The following is an 18,833-nucleotide window of genomic DNA, read 5'->3' as shown; positions in this document are numbered from 1 at the left end:
CCCATAAGCGGTGTGTTTAAATAAATGTGTTTTATTTTTGTTTGTTTGTTTGTTTGTTGTTTTCTATACATGATTGTGTGGAGAGCTTACATGGTGGTTGCATTCAAATAATTCATAAAAAGGAGTGAGTGTTTACAAATCATTACTTTGAAACAGTGTAACAATTATAAATAATAATTGTTTTCATTGGACCCATTGGTTATTAAAATTTATTGGGAAGTGTTTAATGTAGATCCCACCAGTGAAATTTCATCCTATGTCATAGGTAACGTGCCAGTTAAATGGTGGGAGGGTTACATTTGTGGGGGCTCGTCCGGGATTAAAAAAAAAAAAGTTGTTTTGGTGGGTACTAATGTGATAAATGCTGTTCCTGTATAGCATTATGTGTTTTCTGCCTTTTTGAAATTACTTGTGCTCGACTGTGCAGTTTTGTATACATCTTTTTCCATTTCCAAACTTGTTGTTTTGTTTATTGATGAAGCTTGTACAATATGGATATATATGAGATTATTGCTTGGTGTAAAGAGAAGAAAGTTGTGCTTGAGAATGCTTTTGTTTTAAGCAATGTGCCACTGGACATTACAGACACAGTTATATATAGGGTGCTAGACACAGTTAAGGGAACTGGCAAGACAAAAGTGCATGGTCGATGCAGTGATAAAACAGGTAGGGAGCAATTTGTCTTAGTAGAGACTTCTAAAAGGGTTTCTGAAATTTCTTTCCCAGTTTTTATTGGAATTCCTGATGAAATAGGCTCATGGTCCACTCAAGTACTTAGTGCTACATCGCCTTCATCTGGCAGTAGTAAAGGTGAAGAGTTCAATACTAAGCTTATGTCTTTCTTGAAACAAGAGGGAACATCTTTAGCTGACATACAGAATGTAGCTTCCCTAACTCTCACACTTAACACTGAGTTAGTTAGTGCAATTAATTCACTAGTTCAGAAATGCCAAACTGCCTCACCAGTAGAAGCACAGAATTACAGGAAACTGAGCACATTTTCTGGACTGACTACACCAAATGGGGAGGAAGACTATGAGGTATGGGCTGAACGCACTACACATATTCTCGAAGAACGGCAGTGTTCTGACAATGTGACAAAACAAAGACTAGTGGAATGCCTTAGAGGGCCCGAAGCAGATATTGTGAGGTTTGTGAAGGTTGAAAATCCTTCAGCTACTTGTTGTGACTACCTGAAGGCTCTAGATACAGCATTTGGTCCTACAGAGAATGCATCTGATCTGATGGTGAAGTTCAGAAATACCTTCCAAGAAAAAGGGGAAAAGCTCTCTGTATATAATCAAGCTAGATAAGCTACTACACTGTGTTCTGTGAAAAGGGGGACTGAAGTCTTCTGAATTGAATCGCCTTCGTATTGAGCAAATAATTCGAGGGGCTCTTCCAGATGACATGGTGGCATTTAGGTTGAGAATGATGCACAAGTTTTGTGAACCACCTGCTTTCACTGAACTTCTAAAAAGTGAGAGAAGAAGAGAACATGATTCATAATAGAAGTACTGTTCAGGCCAGTGTAACTGTGTCCTCCGTGGCCTCTGACAAAACAGATTCAGCTGACTCTAAGGTTGAGCTGCTAAAGAAGGAAATTAGGGGACTGAGAAGTGAAATGGCTCGTCTACTGTCTGCTGCTGTTGCTCCAGTGACATCAGACACTCCCAAAATGCATAGCTTAGCTGCCACTACAGGGAGACGCATTTGAAAGGGTCATGTGGGTAACAGCTGACCAGGCTGATGATTTAAGCCGATGTACAGTGTGGTTTCCACACCCAAAGCCTGTCATATTGTCTCCTGGTGAGACAGCAAGAGTTAGGTGGATTCCAAAATATTTAGGAAAAGTTTCTAATAAAACTTTGCTAGTGGATCATCCTGAAGAGCCACGGTTTCCTGAGGCATTATTGATGAGGCCAGAAGTGCAGAACACTCCAGTTGAACACTCAAGAAGGATTACAGTCACTGTTCGGAATATGTCCGATCATGCTGTTACTTTGAAGTGGGGTATGCCAATTGCTCACATCTTCCCAGTAGAGGTTGTGCCACATATATCATCCCCTGGCGAGATGACTGCTGAGAATCAGTTGACCTTGGACTCCTTTGATTTTAGTAATTCTTCTCTGCCCGGAGATTGGAAGAAAAGACTAGCTCAAAAGCTGCTGGAGAGGAAAGATGTTTTCTCCTGTCATGAATTTGATATGGGCTGTGCTAAGAGTTCTAAACATGAAATCAGGATAACTGAAGATAAACCTTTCCGGGAGAGCTCTCGCCGGCTTTCCCCTGCTGACATTGAAGATGTAAGACAGCATTTGGGAAAACTGAAGGATGCTGGTATTATTACTGAGTCCAGGAGCCCTTATGCATCACCCATAGTAGTAGTGCCTAAAAAGAATGGACAAATACGGATGTGTGTAGACTACAGAACCCTAAATTGACGTACAATTCCAGATCAGTACACTGTCCCTAGAATTGAAGACGCTCTTGCCTGCCTTAGAGGAAGCAAGTGGTTTAGTGTGTTGGATCTTAGAAGCGGATACTATCAAATTCCTCTCTGTGAAAAAGACAAAGAAAAGACAGCTTTCATTTGCCCAGTTGGGTTCTTCCAGTTTGAAAGGATGCCTTAGGGTATAATGGGAGCTCCAGCCTCTTTTCAGCGAGTTATGGAGAGAACAGTTGGGGACATGAATTTATTGGAGGTTTTGGTGTATCTGGATGACCTCATTGTGTTCGGGCGAACATTGGAAGAACACGAAGAGCGCCTCCTTAAGGTTTTGGATTGTCTGAAAAGTGAAGGACTAAAATTATCACTTGATAAATGCGAGTTCTGCCAAACATCTGTCAGCTATGTTGGACACATTGTCTCTCAAAATGGAATCTCAACTGATCCCTTAAAGATAGAAGCAGTGATTTCATTGCTCAAACCCCAGAGTATATCAGAACTGCGCTCCTTCTTGGGTTTTTGTGGTTGCTACAGGAGGTTTGTCAAAGACTTTTCCCAAGTTTCTTACCCACTGAACCAATTACTGCAAGGCTGCTTGCCTAAGAAGAAGGCAGCAGAAAAACATAAGGAGAAAGAGCCAGGAAGTGTCTACTTTAAGCCTACTGAGCCATTTGGAGATAGATGGGATGACAGATGTGAAGTAGCTTTTGACATTCTAAAAGCTCAGCTTACTCAGGCACCTGTATTGGCTTTTGCAGATCCTCAACTACCTTATATGTTGCACATTGATGCAAGCTGTGAGGGATTAGGAGGTGTCCTATATCAAGACCAGGGGCAGGGTTTGCGGCCAGTGGCTTTCATTAGTAGAAGCCTAACACCCACTGAGAGGAATTACCCAGTACACAAATTACAATTTTTGGCATCAAAATTGGCTGTGGTAGAAAAGCTCCATGACCATCTGTACGGGGCCAAGTTTGAGGTACAAACTGACAACAATCCTCTTACTTACATACTGACATCTGCCAAATTGGATGCTGCAGGACATCGATGGTTGGCAGCTCTATCAGCCTATGATTTCAGCCTCAAATACCGACCTGGCAAGCAAAACACAGATGCGGATCCTTTGTCTCGGCGTGCCCATGAGAGCCCAGTGGAGGATGAGGACTGGATAAGCATTTCTTCTAATGGAGTGAGAGGCCTGTGTCAGCTGTTGGAGGTTAATAAGCTTAACTGTCCTTCATTCAACAGAGTTGTTAACTGTTTAGGATGCTCCATTAAGGCAGTACCTGCAGCATACTGCAACCTAGCTACATTAAGCACTGCATCACTGCCCCAACTGAACCTATCTGATCTGTCAGCCTCACAGCAGGAAGACCCTTGGTTGGGTGAGCTGTGGAACGCATTTAGAAAGGGAGATATTCACATGGTGAACAAGAGAAAACACAAATATATCTCTTTACTTTTGAAGGAATGGGGAAGGTTGAAGATGGAAGATGGAGTGATGTACCGCTACACTCAGCCACCCAACAAACCAAAGTGTAAACAATTACTTTTGCCACAGAAATTTCACCAGATTGTTCTACGATCATTGCATGATGATTCTGGACATTTGGGTTTTGAGAAGACCTATGGATTTGTTAGGAATCGGTTCTATTGGCCCCATATGAAGAGTGATGTGGAGCAGTACTGTCAGACTTGTGCTCGGTGTATACAGAGAAAAACTTTGCCAAAGAGAGTTGCACCTTTGGGTCATTTGAGCAGTAGTGCACCAATGTACTTAGTGTGCATGGATTTCCTCTCCATTGAACCAGATTCCAGTAATACTTGCAATGTTCTAGTCATTACAGACCATTACATAAGATATGCACAAGCTTTTCCCACCAAGGATCAGAAGGCATCCACTGTGGCTAAAGTACTGTGGGAAAAGTACTTTATTCACTATGGTCTACCCAAGCGTGTACACTCCGATCAAGGAAGAGATTTTGAAAGTCAGCTAATTCATGAGTTGTTGAATCTATTAGGTGTGAAAAAAATGAGAACCACTCCATATCATCCTCAGGGTGACCCTCAACCAGACTCTGGACCCAAAACAAAAATGTAGATGGAGTTGTCATATTAGGCACCTTGTACATGTCTATAATTGCAGCCGCAATGAAGCAACTGGATACTCCCCTTATTTTTTGATGTTTGGGAGGGAAGCCTGACTGCCTGTTGATTTGATTTTCAGTGTTTCAAGTGACAGTTCGTCAGTAAAGTCATATCAGAAGTATGTCAGGAATATGAAAAATGAACTGAGGGTAGCATATGAGTTGGCCGAAGCTGCTGCTGGGAAAAAGAATGATGGAAATAAAAAGAGACATGACCAAAGAATCCACTACTCTCATCTTGCTCCTGGTGATAGAGTACTGATTTGAAATCTTGGATTGCAAGAGAAGCACAAATTGGCTGATCGATGGAGTTCCAAGCCATATATTGTTGAAAGCCAAATGCCCAATTTACCTGTTTTCATAGTGAAGCCAGAAGATGGTGAGAGACCTGTAAAAATTTTTCACTGAAATCATCTGCTTCCAGTGGAACAGAATCTGAGATTACTGCCTGAGGTTGACAGTAATGCTAACTCCCAGAAAAGAACTTTGAGAGAGAACATGGGCAGAGAGAGAACCCAATGTTTGAACCAGGAGATGAGTGATGTGCAAAAAGTCCAAGATAAAGAAGTTGTCGATTTGACAGGTTCTGGAAAAGATTCGGACAGTAAGGATGATGAGGATGGAGAATGGATTTACGCACCTTCCAGAGGTGCTAGTGGTCATGATCTCCCGGAACCTTCCTGTATGGGTTTAGACCCTATTGGATCAGAGCATGCAGGGAATGCTAGAGAGCAAGTCACGGATGAGGAGTCTGGGAGCTTCAACATAAGAAGTCCTGCTGTAGAATTCTGTGATGATTGTGAAGATACAGTAAGGTCTCTGGAATTTTCCCAAGGAGCTCAAAATAGCGCCCCAGAGATCTTTGATTCTTCTCTGGGAAATGAAGGGGCAGTACAAATTGCTAATGAAGAGGTTGGAACATACAGAAGACCTCAGAGAATCAGGAGAGTTCCAAACCATTTGGAATATGATTTCCTTGGAGAGCCAAACATAGGAACATAAGTGTCCAGTGCGATATTGTTCTACACGATATATTTGGATAGGTGCACCTAAATACAGATAATAGTTTCATCATTTAGTAGGGCTAACTGCAAAATAGTTTTCAGTTTGTTTAACTTGTGAAATTTTCTATAATGTTGCTTATAGTATATTTGGTTTCAAGTGTTATCCAATGTGACTAATGTATTTCCTTTCATTATGAGGACAGAACGATTTTTTTTGGTTGGGAGAGAGTGTAGCACCCTCCTAGTTGGGTATAATAGTAAACTCATAAGTGTTTACTTGATGCTAAGTGCGCGCACGGCTTTTGGCACTGCAGGAGAGCGGGAAGGGAACTCGCGTGCCAAGAGATTCACGCCTCACCTGTCAAAGAGGTAAACGCGGCTGCGCAGTCGAACACTCTCCCTTTTTTTTTTTTAAGCGATACAGAGCTCGGTGATAAGGACTTTTTGGAGGACCGCAACAGTCGCATTCCACAAAGGCACAGCAGGCACGCAAACGTCTGACATAATTTATCCCATGAGGAGAAAATGCAAATAAGAAGTGTCAGAAATATCACAGGAGGCAACAACTAATCAGGGAACACAAATAAATCCCGCATCAAGACGAAGCTGCTGGCGTCATTCCAGACGGAGCTGTGAGATTCCTGTGCTTAACCACAGGGGAAAATGAGAAGTGTAGGGAAAAGTTCTGGAAGGCGACCGTGAGTACATGTGAAGTTATGTACTGCATATGAGCTCCAACTAAGCGCGCCACCGATTTTTTTTATAGATAGATATATATACCTATAGCCTATATTTATTGTTGATTTCTATGTGTGAACCTTACTTGTGTTTAACTCAGATAAATTTAGTTAAGTTGAACTGTGATAATATCTCATAAGTGTTGTGTTTAAATAAATGTGTTTTATGTTTTTTTTTATTTGTTTGTTGTTTTCTATCCATGATTGTGTGAAGTGCTTACATGGTGGTTGCATTCAAATAATTAATAAAAAGAAGAGAGTGTTTACAAATCATTACTTTGAAACAGTGTAACAATTATAAATAATAATTGTTTTCATTGGACCCATTGGTTATTAAAATTTATTGGGAGGTGTTTAATATACTGTAGATCCCACCAGTGAAATTTCATCCTATGTCATAGGTAACGTGCCAGTTAAATGGTGGGAGGGCTACACAAGCATGAAGTCAAAGGAATTGTCTGTAGACCTCCGAGACAGGGTTGTCTCGAGGCACAAATCTGGGGAAGGTTACAGAAAAATTTCTGCTGCTTTGAAGGTCCCAATGAACACAGTGACCTCCATCATCCGTAAGTGGAAGAAGTTCGAAACCACCAGGACTCCTAGAGCTGTCCGGCCATCTAAACTGAGCGATTGGGGGAGAAGGGCCTTAGTCAGGGAGGTGACCAAGAACCCGATGGTCACTCTGTCAGAGCTCCAGAGGTCCTCTGTGGAGAGAGGAGAACCTTCCAGAAGGACAACCATCTCTGCAGCAATCCACCAATCAGGCCTGTATGGTAGAGTGGCCAGACGGAAGCCACTCCTTAGTAAAAGGCAAATGGCAGCCCACCTGGAGTTTGCCAAAAGGCACCTGAAGGACTCTCAGACTAAGAGAAACAAACTTCTCTGGTCGGATGAGACAAAGATTGAACTCTCTGGTGTGAATGCCAGTCGTCTCGTTTGGAGAAAACCAGGCACCGCTCATCACCAGGCCAATACCATCCCTACAGTGAAGCGTGGTGGTGGCAGCATCATGCTGTGGGGATGTTTTTCAGCAGCAGGAACTGGGAGACTAGTCAGGATAAAGGGAAAGATGACTGCAGCAATGTACAGAGACATCCTGGATGAAAACCTGCTCCAGGGCGCTCTTGACATCAGACTGGGGCGACGGTTCATCTTTCAGCAGGACAATGACCCTAAGCACACAGCAAAGTTATCAAAGGAGTGGCTTCAGGACAACTCTGTAAATGTCCTTGAGTGGCCCAGCCAGAGCCCAGACTTCAATCCGATTGAACATCTCTGGAGAGATCTTAAAATGGCTGTGCACCGACACTTCCCATCCAACCTGATAGAGCTTGAGAGGTGCTGCAAAGAGGAATGGGTGAAACTGGCCAAGGATAGGTGTGCCAAGATTGTGGCATCATATTCAAAAAGATTTGAGGCTGTAATTGCTGCCAAAGGTGCATTGACAAAGTATTGAGCAAAGGCTGTGAATACTTATGTACATATGATTTCTCAGTTTTTTATTTTGAATAAACTTGTAAAAACCTTAAGTAAACTTTTTTCACATTGTCATTATGGGATGTTGTGTGCAGAATTCTGAGGAAAAAAATGAATTTAATCCATTTTGGAATAAGGCTGTAACATAACAAAATGTGGAAAAAGTGATGCACTGTGAATACTTTCCGGATGCACTGTACATGGACTGAGTAATGTGTTGCGAACTAAAGGATGTCACATCGTTTGATGAAAATGAAAACTATTAACCTACAGTGGGCTGAATTCAAAGACACCCCAAAGATCAATGTGAAAAAATGATGTGGCAGGCTAGTCCATTTTGCCGAAATTTCATTACAGCAACTCCAAATCGTACTCAGTAGTTTGTATGGCCCCCATGTGCTTGTATGCATGCCTGACAATATTGGGGCATGCTCCTAATGAGACGACGGATGGTGTCCTGGGGGATCTCCTCCCAGACCTGAACCAGGGCATCACTGAGCTCCTGGACAGTCTGAGGTGCAACCTGGCAGCATTGGATGGACCATAACATAATGTCCCAGAGGGGTTCTATTGGATTTAGCTCAGGCGAGTGTGGGGGCCAGTTAATGGTATCAATTCCTTCATCTTCCAGGAACTGCTTGCATATTCTCTCCACATGAGGCCGGGCATTGTCTTGCACCAGCTGGAACCCAGGACCCACTGCACCAGCATTGGGTCTGACAGTTGGTCCAAGGATTTCATCCTGATATGAGTTCTCTACATTGGATGATAACATTAAAATAAATGTTGTTGTCTTTTTTTTTTGGTCAACGTTTGCTCAAGATCACCATTATAGACAAGAACAGAATTCTAATAAATATGATATGTGTTATGTACATCAAGGTATAAATAGGATATAATGAAAGGTGGGAAAATGGGAAATATTCAAGAGTAAATACCTCAACTATGTCCCATGTGGGCTTGACTAATATTCTCCCTGACACCTAACTGAGGCTTTCTCCTGCCTAAAATATTAGTCTTTTCCCTACCTCCAACCTCAACTGCTTTCCCTTTTTCTGGCCTCCTCGTCCTCCTTGGCATGAGTAATCTTGTCTCTGCTTTACTTCTGGTTCTAACCTTGGTAACTGAGGTTAAGGAGGCCACCCATTAGAAGCACTTCTGGTATGAGCCCTTTTGAGACAAGAAGTAATTCTTTGTTAAGGATTACATTTATGAAGAATGCAACAACTGCATTTCCCAATTTCTTTGAGGGTTTTGGGATATCTAACGGTAACATTAGCAACAATGCAGCTAGGGAGAGACTTATTGAAACTTAAGGTCTTCTGTGTTTCCAGGCAGTGTACCCTTGCATCCCACCTTTGAAGATCCTCATAAAATCCTGCTGACCCTTACAGAGTATAGTGCAAGTCAAGTAATAATAACAGGTCCTTTAAAGTGAGTTATGTGGATGTGGTTCATGTCAGTTTGACATGAAGGTAGGTGATAAGCACGACTGAGCTTAATATAAAATGGGAAGAAGTATTGTTAAAAGCAGCCATGAAAGTGTAGGTGTTGATTGAAACCAGAATAGGAACACAAATAGCAATGTATAAGTCGTGAGAGCATATTCACAGTATAGCAGAAAAGAATGGATTAGAAATTGAATTGAATAGCATAGTGGGTAAACGTTTGACGTTTGTCAGATTGCCATGATCAAAAGTGTTCTGAAACTGAGAACTCACTAAAAAGACGCAATGAAGAAAAATGAGAGAAATTGAAAGGTATGATGTGTTTGGAATATGGACAAGGAAGCAATTGAAGGAGATTAAGCATCAAAACTATTCCATAAATTAAATAATGTCTCCAACCAGGTGATAGAGACTGAAATCCTAAGTAAAACAAGACTTGGCTTGGAACCAAGCACAAGGAGACCAATAACAGAGTTATTAAAGAATGTGACTTGAGATAATGAAGAAAAGAAAAAAGTAAGTGATTTCCTTGAAAGTACTCAGTACTTTTTGGTTGAACATTACTGGTCAAAAGAGTGATTTTGATATTTCAACACTAAAATAATTACTGTGATTACAAATATATCAATGGCCAGATAGTTCAGGGATGGAGAGTAAAATATGTAAGCATTTTGAATGTCTGGCAAACCAAATAACACGGCTTCAGATGAAATTCTTTAATCTGGCAATATTTATTAATGCTTGGCAGGCAATGTGTAAGTATTCAAAGGTTAGGTAGTGTGCTTATAAGGCAGTTTTAATGTCCCTTTTGAGGCGCCTGGAGCAGCCTCATACATTGAAGACAGTGAAACTGTCCTTTTTTCCATGGCTTCCTCTTTTACAACCCTTAAGGAAACATAACTGTTGAGGGCAGATCCCAGACCTCCTTTCTGTTTTTCTTCCAGTCTCCTTATTAGGGGGCATGTCTTAGGTTGCTCATTTCAGGTCCTTTCTTGAAAAAAAAGAACTGTATATACTCTAAGGAACCTGGAAATTCTCAACTGCTTTTCTGTGCTTTCTGAAAAGCCTTTTTCAGTACCACTGATGTGCTCAGGTATTGATAGACTACATGTGGAAGATCTGTTACTATGTACAAGTCATTTCAGGTGGCCTCTTTCAGTGGCAGTCCTCCATCAACCATAGGACAACAACTTACAGAGTGTTATTTGTGTGATGGACCATGTTACATGAGAAAGCCCTAGCACCGTTGCTTCTCCAAATACACGCATGCTGGAGAGTGTACCATAATACATTCCAAGCAATTAAAATCCTTAGTCCGAATTGGACACACAAACACACTTGATTTATTGAGACCTACCTACTTACTTCTAAATTAAATTGTCTGCAAAGATAATACTGTCAATAACAGAGAAGTTAATTGCATAAGAACAACAAGTACCCACCTAATGTAAGTGGTGTTCTGGAGAGAAGGCACACATTTATCAAACAATACTTACATAGGAGACTCCCCAGACCTCTGCAAACATTTGGCACCAACCCAATCTCCCATTTTACCTGGTACAGTCTTCCTTATTACTGTGGCCTATCAGAAACCACTGTGCACATTCTCTACAGATCAGGCATTAAAGTAGGGCATAAACCAGCAAACACTCTGCTGACAGTTCGTTTACATGACAAAAGCAAGAAATCTACAGCAGAGACACGAAACGCAGTATACAGTATACTATGCAGTGCATGAACAGTTGTATATGTGGAACAAACATCTAAAATATTCACAACACATATACAAGAATATCTCAATGCATCAGAAAGAAGGACCCACATTCTCTGATATATACACATGCCAATTCAACCAGACACACATTTAACTGTGAGTGCAAGTAAGATTTAGGGCTAATATTAAAAGTGCCAGAGATCTGGTTGAATCGTGGCTATCAAATGAAAATGCCATCAACAGACACTTTGACATGAACCCAGCTATGCAAGCTTAAAAAGAAGAACATCCAAATATTAAAAAGACCAATGACCTCTGCACCCTACCTTACTAATCTACCCCTCTCCTTCCTCATTTGCTGTATATTGCCTTTGATTCCTGTATTTCTAATCTTTTTTCTCTGAGGATGACCTGGTAGGTGTTGAAAGCTCAGGAATAAAAGACTATTTAAAGATATGTGATTTTCTCCCTTTGTGGATTTTTAGCTACAAATGCATATACATAAATATATATATATACTGTGAATAAGGCGCTATATAGCGCCCAACCTGACACAAATTGACACGGAGGCACGTGTAAAATAGAATAGAATATTTATTTTTTCTTCACCTGTGGGGCACGTCTTCCCCGTGAACCCCACAAGCAATACACAGTCCCAAACCCACAGCAGGCACCAAGCTCTTTTTACTTTTGGCACCACCACTCCTCCCAGGCAACCTTGTCCTCCTCCACCCAACTCTGGCCCTGAGTGGTGGTTGCTGGCTCCTTTTATAGTTCACCCGGAAGTGCTCCAGGTGCTTGATCACCGAGTTCCAGCTGCACTTCCGGGTGTGATGAATATGCTGCCCACATGAGCTCAGGAGCCCCAAACACAGCACCCCCTGGTGGTGCCTGTGAGACCCAACAGGACTGCACCTAACTCTAATTCCCATGGAGCCCTGTGGGAAACCGAGGCATTACTCTAACCCAGGGGGTCGGCCATCTAGCATCCAGGGGGAGGTATTGCACTGTCCAGGGCTGCTCTCCCTGAATATAGTGTGCAGGGGCATCCCGGCTGGGCATGGACCCTGGCCGCCTGCCCCATTACATACATGAGGGGTACCCAAAAATAACAAATTGGAAAAAAAATTGTTTTGTTAATTTTTACTTACTGAAACTTTAGTCTCCTTCAAAGTACTATCCATGTGAATGAATGCACTTGTCCTAGTGGTTTTCCCACTGGTGGAAACATTTTTGGAATCGCTGAAGAGGAACGTTGTCCAATGCCTGCAGTGATTTTTCTTTAATCTCCTCCACGGTACAAAAATGCTTTCCTTTCACAGAGCAAGATCTGACGACTAGGGAAAGTGGCAAGAACTCCAAGACACACAAATCATTTCAGAAATCTCTTCAATAGTCAGATGATGATCTTCGTAAATTGCATTGCAAATTTTTTCAAGATTTTCATCATTCCTAATTGTGGAAGGTTGGCCAGATCATGGTTGGTCTTCAAGTGATATTACCCCTCCTTTGAAATATAAAAACCACCCGTAGACCTGTGTTTTACTTCCTCTTTAAAAGCAGTTTCAAGCATCACTACGGTTTCAGCATCTGTTTTCTCTTTAATGCAGTCTCACTGTTCTTAATTATCAAAAATCGTAGAACACTTTTAATAAGCACTAAGAAAAAACAACATGGAATGCCATACACACAATACAGAGCAACACCACTGGCAGACTACCACAGAATACTGTAAGTACAGTATGCTACACCTAGCAAAGAAGTCTAGATTGCGCATCAGGTACAGATTCCGTTTTTTTTTGGGCACCCCCTTCTATTTATATATATATATATATATATATATATATATATATATATATATATATATATATATATATATATATATATATATATATATATATATATATATATATATATATATATATACACAAATATATGTGGAGAGATTCACTCGAAAGAGGCACTGAATATTCTCTAATACCTTTCGCTAGGATGAAGTAATCTGAACAAAACCACATGCAATGTGCTCCTCAGTATATGGAGCTTCGAAGAAGCTGGGATGCCCCTGCATCGGAGCGATGAGGTAGGCGCCGCACAGCCGTCACAACGTTTCACCTTCGTTTGTAACTTCTAGGTACTTACCACCTGCACCCCTTCACTCAGTCACTTGACTTCTCATTAGGATGGTGGTGTACAGTATTTAACAGTGCGTCTCCATGGTGTGAACCTATTGGGTCACCAACTTGTTAAAGCGATGTCAGAATCAACTGGATGATTGTGAGTTAACAGAAGGTTACTTCCAGCAAGATGGAGCAACGTTTCACATCGGCAAGAAGCATGGCAGAAATTAAGTAATTCTTTGGCAACAGGGTAATTTCAAAGGGGCTTTGGCCAACATGGTTGCCGGATCTGACACCACCAGACTTCTACCTTTGGGGTATGCTCAAAGGGAAAGTCTATCGGGACAAGCCTTGCACTGTGGAAGATTTGAAGGAAAATATCCAATGTAAAATTGCTGCTATTCCCCCTCATGTCAGGAACATGGAGTCCCACATCAAAATGTGTCAAGCAGAAAACTGAAACCACTTCCAGCATCGCATGTAATGCAATCGATACATCAAGGTATATAGCATATTTTTTTGGTTCAAATTGCTTTATCCTACCGGGAGTTACAACAGAATATTTGGGGCTTCTTTCAAGTGAATCTCCCAGTATATATATATATATATATATATATATATATATATATATATATATATATATATATATATATATATATATATATATATATATATATATACACATACAATTATATACAATATGTATTTGCAAGAATTATATTGTTCAGCAATTTGGGCATACAGGAGAAGCTATCCCTGAATTTATTGGTGCATGTGACACTGGCCTTGTGCCATTTGCTCCTTTCTACAGCACTCTCTATCACTGATGTAGTAGATGAATACCTCTTATGTTTCTGGTGCAGCATACACATAGTAAGGTGAATGATCTTGCTGGAATCACTGCCATGATGGACCTCCATCTCTTGGTCACTAAGCAATTCAATCACTTTGGCCTTATACTGCCCAGAATGCAGCTATTTACAGACCAGATAAATAACAATATGGTTTCCAAAGGAAACATTCATGAATTGAATAACAAATTAAATATATTGTTTGTGTGCAGGTCCTCCCACTTACATATACAGGATCTTCCAGTGGCAGCGTAGGTGGTACTGTATGTCTCTAAAGCTTTGAGGTGCTTCCTGTACATTGTCCAAGTTTCATTTTTGTACAGCAAAGTAGGCCGTAAACTGGGCTCCAGTCCTAATGGAAAATCATCAGACACTTGTATATTTAGCTAACCAAAAGCAGCAGATTTCAGGCAATGTAGAATTTCTTTGTTAACACCTACCTTCTGGGACAGATGCCATACAAGATATCTTAAGTGTTTCACTTTTCCAGTAGTTTTTTTTTTATAATGAACACGACTATACATTTGCTACTTGAAACAAATACAATTTCAGAATAACACAACTCCTAATCAGAACTCATTAACTTTAAAACAGCTTATGTATGCATCTGTTCAGTTTCAAATTTTCAGGGTAAAAGTATCTATGCTACCAAAATCCATTCATCCATTTCCAAACCATGGCAGCAAAATAGGAACCATTCCTGTATTGCCAGTCCATTGTTGTAAACACTCATAATAGACCAATTTAAATATGTCAAACAGTCTAAAACGTACATTTTTGGGATAACCTACTTGATGCCAGACAGAACGGACTTTACACAAACAGCAAGTGGGCTGAGTAGTCTACCCTGGTCCTCTGGACCTGTGAGGAGGCAGCAGTAATCACTAGTGTGAAACCAAACGTTCACTAGAATGTAATATGTGTGTTTTGAAAATTGTGCTCATAGTTTTGATTAAAAACAGATCAGCTGATAAGCTGCCCAGTACTCACAGAATGGGATTGTAATTCATTGTAATTAATTTAAAACAGATTTCCTTGAACTTTTCTCACTGGTTGGATTCTTATAGTCTAGAACTGGTTTCTGTATAATCTGTAAGGTGGCCTCCAGAGGTGTTGACTGTAACAGTTGAAATATTAAATAAAGAGTATTTTATTAAAAAATCAAGCAAGACTTGCATAGATGGTCAACCCTTCATCTCACATTAGCTGGAAGAATTAACACTGTTAAGATGAATATTCTTCCTAAGCTCCTTTTTTATTTCAAAACATTCCAATATACATTAATAAATCATTCTTTAAGTAATTAGATTCAACAATAACCTCATTTATTTGGAATTCAAAATATCCACGCATCCGAAGAGCGACCCTACAAAGACAAAAGGCAGAAGGTGGCATGGCTCTACTAACTTCCAATTTTATTACTGGGCAGCAAATATACAGGCGATAAGAACCTGGACACAAATAGAAGAACATACACAAGCTTGGTCCGCAATAGAAGTAAAATCCTGCAGTACTTCTATATATTCCTTGCTCTGTGCTCCAATAAACACACGTTATCGGCAATATACTAATAACCCAATTGTGCTCCACTCACTTAGAATCTGGAACCAATGTATAAAGCATTTTAAGATGGAGAAGCTTCTATCTGTGGCACCTCTGCAAGAGAACCACCTCTTTCAACCTTCTCAAACATATGCAGTTTTTAATATCTGGAAAAAATTTGGAAATAACTTGCTTAGAAATCTTTATATAGACAAGATCTTTGCATCCTATGAATAATTACATTCCAAATTTAACATTCCAACTACATATTTCTTTTACTATCTTCAAATCAGGAACTTTCTTAAACAGAACCTTCCAGATTTTCCTCATGTTGCACCCACATCCATGCTGGAAAAAATACTGCTCAATCTCAAGGACTTAGACACCATCTCTACAATATATAAAATCATTTTACAATCCCTCCCTTTCAAAGATCCAAGAGGACACTGGGAAAAAGATCTCTTAATTAATATATCAGAAAAGGAGTGGAAAGTAGCAATGCAGAGAATTCACTCGAGCACCATATGCGCAAAGCATACAATTATACAACTCAAAATTATATATCGAGCACATCTGTCTCGACTAAAACTCTCCAAAATGTTTCCAGGGCATGATCCAACCTGCGAACACTGCAAACTAATTCCAGCCTCAATGGGTCACATGTTCTGGGCCTGCACCAAATTAACATCATTCTGGAGGAAAATTTTTAATTACCTTTTAGACAAGCTTGGTCTTACAATCCCATCTAACCCATTAACAGCTGTGTTTGGGGTTCTTCCAGATGGGTTTAAGGTGAAGAAAGAAAAAACAAAATATGATTGCGTTCACTACACTTTTGGCACGCAGACTTATTCTGATAAACTGGAAGAAGCAAAACTCTCCTCTTTTAAGTCAGTGGGAAACTGATGTGTTATACTATTTGAAATTGGAAAAAATCAAATACTCAGTTAGAGGATCCATCCAGACTTTTTTCAAAACATGGCAGTATCTAATCTATACTAATAAAAGGCAAAGCCCTCACTGACTGACTGACTCACTTACTCACTCACTCTCTCATCACTAATTCTCCAACTTCCTGTGTAGGTGGAAGGCTGAAATTTGGCAGGCTCATTCCTTACAGCTTACTTACAAACATTAGGCAGGTTTCATTTCGAAATTCTATGCGTAATTGTCATAACTGTAAAATATTTTTTTGTCCATATACTGTAATTAAGTGCCTGCCCATATAAGGCCATCCCTCAGCGGCAATTCAATAGAAACACTCAATATTCAGACGGAGATGAGATAGTCAGGGTGGTGTTTGCCACAAACTCAGCGAAACTGCGAGAGAAACTTTCAAGTGCCAGGTCTTAGCTAACATTAAATAAAGCCGTGGACATCGCGAGATCGCATGAGATAGCACAGGCACAGCTCAGAAGCTTCAATGCATGTACTCCAAGCGGCTCACGTGAACTGACTATGACATTTTAGCTGCTGTTAGTACTACTTACCTGGTATGTTATACCGTCTTTAAAATGTAGCTTACCCGAAACCATTCCAGTAGTGTTCAATGTATCTTTACTTCTTAAAACATTAATGTTTTACTGTTTAATAACTTATAGACTACATTTTATTTTTTTTCCCTTGCACTCAGTGACCATAGCCAATGGGTAATCAGCTATATTATATAATATATATAATATCTAAACACACATACATATATATACACATATATATATATATATATATAAACTGCTCAAAAAAATTAAAGGAACACTTTGAAAACACATCAGATCTCAATGGGAAAAAGAAATCCTCCTGGATATCTATACTGATATAGACTGGGTAATGTGTTAGGAATGAAATGATGCCACATCGTTTGATGGAAATGAAAATGATCAACCTACAGAGCCCTGAATTCAAAGACACCCCAAAAATCTGAGTGAAAAAATTATGTGGCAGGCTAGTCCATTTTGCCAAAATTAAATTGCAGCAACTCAAAATTGTACGCAGCACTTTGTATGGCCCCTGTGTTCTTGTATACATGCCTGACAACATCAGTGCATGCTTCTAATGAGACGACAGATGGTGTTGTGGGGGATCTTCTCCCAGATCTGGACCAGGGCATCACTAAGCTCCTGGACAGTCTGAGGTGCAACCTGGTGGCATTGGATGGACCAAAACATAATGTCCCAGAGGTGTTCTATTGGATTTAGGTCAGGAAAGTGTGGTGGCCAGTCAATGGTATCAATTCCTTCATCCTCCAGGAACTACCTGCATACTCTCACCACATGAGGCCAGGAATTGTCGTGCACCAGGAGCCACTGTACCAGCATAGGGTCTGACAATGGGTCCAAGGATTTCATCCTGATACCTAATGGCAGCCAAGGTGCCATTGTCAAGCCTGTAGCGGTCTGTGTGACCCTCCATGGATATGCCTCCCCAGACAATCATTAACCCACCACCAAACTGCTCATGCTGAATGATGTTATAGGCAGCATAATGTTCTCCATGGCTTCTCCAGACCCTTTCACTTCTGTCACGTGCTCAGGGTGAACCTGCTCTCATCTGTAAAAAGCACAGGGCACCAGTGGTGCATCTGCCAATTCTGGTATTCTATGGCGAATGCCAATCGAGCTGCATGCTGCTGGGCAGTGAGCTTAGGGCCCATTAGAGGACATGGGGCCCTTGGGTCACCCTCATGAAGTCTTTCTGGTTGTTTGGTCAGAGACATTCACACCAGTTGTGCTGGAGGTCATTTTGTAGGGCTCTGGCAGTGCTCATCCTGTTCCTCCTTGCCCAGAGGAGCAGATACTGGTCCTGCTGATGGGTTATGGACCTTCTATGGCCCTCTCCAGCTCTCCTAGAGTAACTGCTTGTCTCCTAGAATCTCCTCCATGCCCTTGAGACTGTGCAGGAGACACAGCAAACCTTCTGGCAATGACACGTATTGATGTGCCATCCTGGAGAAGTTGGACTACCTGTGCAACCTCTGTAGGGTCCAGGTATCGCCTCATGCTACCAGTAGTGACATTGACTGTAGCCAAATGCAAAACTAGTGAAGAAACAGTCAGAAAAGATGAGGAGGGAAAAATGTCAGTGGCCTCCACCTTTTAAACCATTCCTGTTTTGGGGGTCTCATTGTTGCCCCTCTAGTGCATCTGTTGTTAATTTCATTAACACCACTGCAGCTGAAACTGATTAACAACCCCCTCTGCTACTTAACTGACCAGATTAATATCCCATAAGTTTCATTGACTTTATGCTATACTCTGATTAAAAGTGTTCCTTTAATTCTTTTGAGCAGTATATATATATATATATATAAATATACCTGTGTGTGTGTGTGTGTGTGTGTATATATAT

General features: G+C 40.7%; 1 protein-coding gene across 1 annotated transcript; it reads left to right on the top strand.

Annotated features, from left to right (window-relative positions):
* Window positions 1-491: 491 nt before the first annotated feature.
* LOC120538585 (paraneoplastic antigen Ma1-like) lies at window positions 492-1,313 on the top strand. Its single transcript, XM_039767976.1, has one exon. It carries the CDS (start codon window positions 492-494, stop codon window positions 1,311-1,313), a length of 822 nt encoding a protein of 273 aa, XP_039623910.1.
* Window positions 1,314-18,833: the final 17,520 nt, after the last annotated feature.

This window comes from Polypterus senegalus, chromosome 11 (assembly GCF_016835505.1).
Source record: "Polypterus senegalus isolate Bchr_013 chromosome 11, ASM1683550v1, whole genome shotgun sequence".
Taxonomy (NCBI): domain Eukaryota; kingdom Metazoa; phylum Chordata; class Cladistia; order Polypteriformes; family Polypteridae; genus Polypterus; species Polypterus senegalus.
This window is presented reverse-complemented; position numbering and strand designations above follow the sequence as displayed.